Raw genomic sequence first — 4,626 nt, forward strand, 5'->3', positions numbered from 1 at the left:
TCAGTATCGATCTATTTATCAAAAACCTTTGTTTTCTCTTTTCTTCTTGCTTGTCGAGTTGATTGAGTGTTGGTGTGTAATATCCAACTTCTGGTGTGTAATATCCAGAGACTAAGGGCTCTAGTTTGGTGTGTCATATCCGATCTATTGCCTAGGAGTATCAAGGAGCCTTTCCGCAGCCTCTTGTGTCACCATTCGATCCACATACCTTGAGAAGCTTGAGTCTTTTGATTCGTTTCTGCAATGATTATCCCATCTGTTCCAGAGCATCATCCTAGGATCTCATCAAGTGGTATCAGAGCAACTCTGGAAGGGAAGTGTTCGATTTTTCTCTCTGATTTTCGTTTGGATCTGTTCATATTCTGTCGAGTTTGATCTGATCTGTGTTCTTAGCGTTTAAATCTGATAAATCCGTTTGTGTTTGCTAAAAACCTGTCGATCTATTCTTTTTCTCACTAGTTTTGATTGATCTATGATTGTGTTGTTGAGTTTTAATAGATTCAAGCTTGTTGATCTCGTTTCTGATAAAAACTTTTCACATTCTTGTTGCAGAAGTAATCGATTTGCTTGATCTGTTTCTGTTTTGGATTTGTGTGATTCCGATCTGTTCTTATTGCTTTAAATATAATCTATCTTGTTTGGTTGATTAGATTTCGAATTTAATCTGTCTCTGTTTAAGAATTGATCGATCATATTGCGTTGGTGTTTGTTTCTGATTATCAAACTGTTCCTGATTATCAATCTGATTGTTTTTGATTTGTGTTCACGATCTGATCTGTCTGATTGTTGTCTAAATCCAATATTTTTGTGATCTGATTTGTTGGAACTACTTACTGCCTTAGTCTTTCTCTTGAATCAGGTACCATGGCAGGAGATCAAAAAGGAGAATTCACCAAGGAAGAAAAGCTATTGATTAAATCCATGACCAATCATCTAAATCAAACCATGGGCAAGATGATGAAGGCTAAGATGGAAGAGCTTCGACAGGAGGTTAGACAGGAATGCCCACGAGCTACTGGTCAGAACCATGAGTCTAGGCGCAGCGAGAGGAGACAAAGACGTGAGCATGAAGGCAGAGGCAGTCACAGAGATAAATTTGCTGATCAAAAGCTAAAAATCCCTCCTTTCCATGGCAACGCTGATCCTGCTGCATATGTGGAATGGGAAGAGAAGATGGAGTTGATTTTCGACTATCAAAGCTATGCTGAAGTAAAGAAGGTTCAACTAGCCACTGCTGAGTTTTGTGGTTATGCTTCAAGCTGGTGGAAGCAACTGGTGTCGTCTAGGAGACACTATGGAAAAGAACCTGTTGCAACCTGGCTTAAATTAAGGGCTTTGATGCGTCATAAGTATGTTCCAAGACAGTACCACAAGGAAGTGCTTCGAAAACAGTCTGAAACAAAGCCATGCTCTGCAAACTCAGTCCAGGAACAACAAGGCAGGATCAGATCAAGATCAACCGGTGTTATTGGTTTACCTAGCAAGACAACGAGCTGGTTCTGTGAGGAGGACATAAAGAAGCTGTCTCAAGTGATTATGGATGTGGAGAAACAATTCAGGGAGACCCACACTACACATCCATCCTTAGAAGAACAGAACCAGGAGTTAATCACTTCAGTCTCAGAACTCAATTCAGCAGAGCCGGTATCAGCTACAACTATTCAAGGAGATCAAGCCAAAGAATCATCAGCTGCCATTCAGAAAGATGAGCAGCCTGTTCAGAACGTCATGGTTCCTTTCAAACAAGCCATAGTACCAGAAGAGACACCCAGGGAACCACAGACAGCTTGCAAAAAGAGACAACTGATTGTCTTTGACCCGTGTGATTTCCAAAAGACATTCTTGGGTATTTTTCTGTTCAATCCCTTTGTCTGGAACAAGACCAGAGCAGTAGAGCTTTCAAGACACGAACTGGGCATGGAACATGTTGTATTTGAGCCTGGAGGAGAGTTGTGGAATCACAGGAACAATCCCTTAGTGATTGAGAAGAAATCGGCAGCAACAACAATTGTTTTTGGTGATCTTTTACCCTCTGAAGCTAAAGGGATGCACGTCTCAGCTCAGCAAGAGTTTCACTACGAAACCAATTGGAGAATGTTACCCACTCTTTCCTGGATCCAATAAACCGGAAAACGCAGCAAATGGCCACCTGATCATCAAGATATTGTCAATTCCGCAAAACATATCGGTTTAGCCAAATTCTGTGAGCTGCTTATATCAGATTGGGCTGGAAGGTTACAGATCTACTTGTGGAAACCTGGAGCATATGACAGCACACTTATCATCCTTGGAGAGCGCTCTGCTCGTGCTAGAACCAGCTTGGGTAATAAGGAGTTGGAAGCTGATCAAAATGCCTTGCTTCTTGATCATGTCAAGGTGTGGAAGCCACCAGATTTGCAGAAGCTTCAATACCATTTCAGAGATTGTCAAATCAAGAGTGGAGATGGAGATTTCATTAGAGTAAATGGTGAAGTGATTACTGGAGTAGGAGGAAAACTCATGTTTTCTTCTCAAAACAAGGAGAAACCACCAGATGGACTCAGTCTACATCAATCTCCAAATAAATCAGCCCGAGGTAATTATCTAGATTCAAAGAAACGCATGAAACCTGATTTGCTTTCTATTGGTACAGGTCAAACAGTTTTGAGTGCTATACTTTTCGAAAGGAGAGGCTATAGTAATGATCAGAGTATCAAGAATGGATCCTTGGCTAAGTTGGAGATGCAACAATCAAATCTTGGAAGCTGTCTAGCCGCCAACTCTGACATAGGAGCAGTCCGAGGATCATATCTCAGCAACCAGAAGGAATTAAGCAACAAACTCAACTGCAATGGAAACTACACTCATCAGGGTCTCACGTCGAACTGGAATCATGTCCAAAGCTTCTCAAATGAAAGAGTTATGGGTTCTACAAGACGGGTGATTCTGTGTTTGCTTTGTCTGAACTTTTCTGAGTGTAGAACATCTCAATCCTATCTATGGCGACCAGGTGAGCATGCTAAGGTAACTAATCATGTTTTCAAGAGTTCTTTTATTGATTACACAGATATGATGCACTTGTTTTGCCAAAAGAGTCATGTGCAGATTATATGGAAGCTTTGAAGAATGCAAAGAGAAAGAACAAGCGTGAGGAAGACAAATGTTTCAAGCCGCCTGATCTAAGCCAGGAGAGACATCATGACGTCACTTGCTTCATCCTCATCAAAGAAGCACCTCCAGATGCAGCATACAAGCCAAAACCGATAAAATACAACTTTGGGATAATACTCTTACTCTATGATGTTTTTGCTTATTGTGTTCACTTATCTTGTTTCAATGTATCAGGTTTAAGTAATGCCTCAGGAGTAAGGAGAGCCAAATGGATCAGTCCCTTCTATATAATAGAACCAGTCAGCAACAATGCCTATCAAAGAGGCTTGCAAGGTAACACAGATTTGAGGACAAATCTTTTTGAAGTGGGAGGGGATGATATGATCATGGAAAGCACCAAGGACTGGAAGCATGAACCTGAACCTGAAGAGCTTGTAGCTGAGGATGCAACCTTGAAGAACATTTGGAAACAAGAAGAATACATTAGTCTTGGCCGAAGCTTGATCATCCAAGACACCTTAACCATCATTCAAGCTACTCCACCTTCAAGCTGATAATCATCTAGGCAAGTAGCTTGTGTGTGCTCTTTTCCTAACCTTTGGTTTTGTCCCACTGGGTTTTCCAAAGGAAGGTTTTTAACGAGGCCACAAGTCTACTTCTCCTATCTCCTAGATGATTGATCTTGGTCTGTCCACATGAAGACCTTATCTTATATTTTAAGCTATGCTTTTATGTTATTTAGTTTTCGAAAAACTCTAGTCTTTGTTGTGTTTCCAAGGGAGCCTTTGTCTTATTTCCTTGTATTTTCGAGACCTTGTGCATGTACAAGGCTCTCCTTTATATTCTGGTCGTGGCCCTTGTATTAGTATCGATCTTTTTATCAAAAACCTTTGTTTTCTCTTTTCTTCTTGCTTGTCGAGTTGATTGAGTGTTGGTGTGTAATATCCAACTTCTGGTGTGTAATATCCAGAGACTAAGGGCTCTAGTTTGGTGTGTCATATCCGATCTATTGCCTAGGAGTATCAAGGAGCCTTTCCGCAGCCTCTTGTGTCACCATTCGATCCACATACCTTGAGAAGCTTGAGTCTTTTGATTCGTTTCTGCAAGGATTATCCCATCTGTTCCAGAGCATCATCCTAGGATCTCATCACTATCTCAAAAGGAGAAAACTTAGAAGTAGAATGCACAGCATGATTATATGCAAATTCACAATGAGGCAAATAGTCTTCCCATGATTTCAAGTTTTTCTTTATGAATGCACGCAAGAGTGTTCCAAGAGTCCTATTAACTACTTCAGTTTGTCCATCAGTTTGTGGATGACAGGTAGTAGAAAACAAGAGTTTAGTACCTAGCTTAGACCAAAGAGTCTTCCAAAAATAACTAAGAAACTTAGTATCTCTATCAGAAACAATAGTCTTAGGCATGCCATGTATGCGCACAATCTCTTTAAAGAACAAGTTAGCAACATGCAATGCATCATCAGTTTTGTGACAAGCTATGAAATGTGCCATCTTTGAGAACCTATCCACAACCACA

General features: G+C 40.6%; 1 protein-coding gene across 1 annotated transcript; it reads left to right on the forward strand.

Moving 5' to 3' along the window:
- Positions 1-268: 268 nt before the first annotated feature.
- Positions 269-3,496, forward strand: LOC117130398. The gene is made up of 2 exons (XM_033283276.1): positions 269-2,575; positions 2,633-3,496. The coding sequence occupies exon 1, from the start codon at positions 865-867 to the stop codon at positions 2,122-2,124; it is 1,260 nt and encodes a 419-aa protein (XP_033139167.1). The 5' UTR covers positions 269-864; the 3' UTR covers positions 2,125-2,575; positions 2,633-3,496.
- The last annotated feature ends 1,130 nt before the right edge of the window (positions 3,497-4,626 follow it).

Source organism: Brassica rapa, unplaced genomic scaffold, assembly GCF_000309985.2.
Source record: "Brassica rapa cultivar Chiifu-401-42 unplaced genomic scaffold, CAAS_Brap_v3.01 Scaffold0445, whole genome shotgun sequence".
Classification (NCBI taxonomy): domain Eukaryota; kingdom Viridiplantae; phylum Streptophyta; class Magnoliopsida; order Brassicales; family Brassicaceae; genus Brassica; species Brassica rapa.

Coding starts and splice junctions, on each gene's coding strand:
- LOC117130398 (XM_033283276.1), top strand. CDS start 865: ATGGCAGGAGATCAAAAAGGAGAATTCACCAAGGAAGAAAAGCTATTG.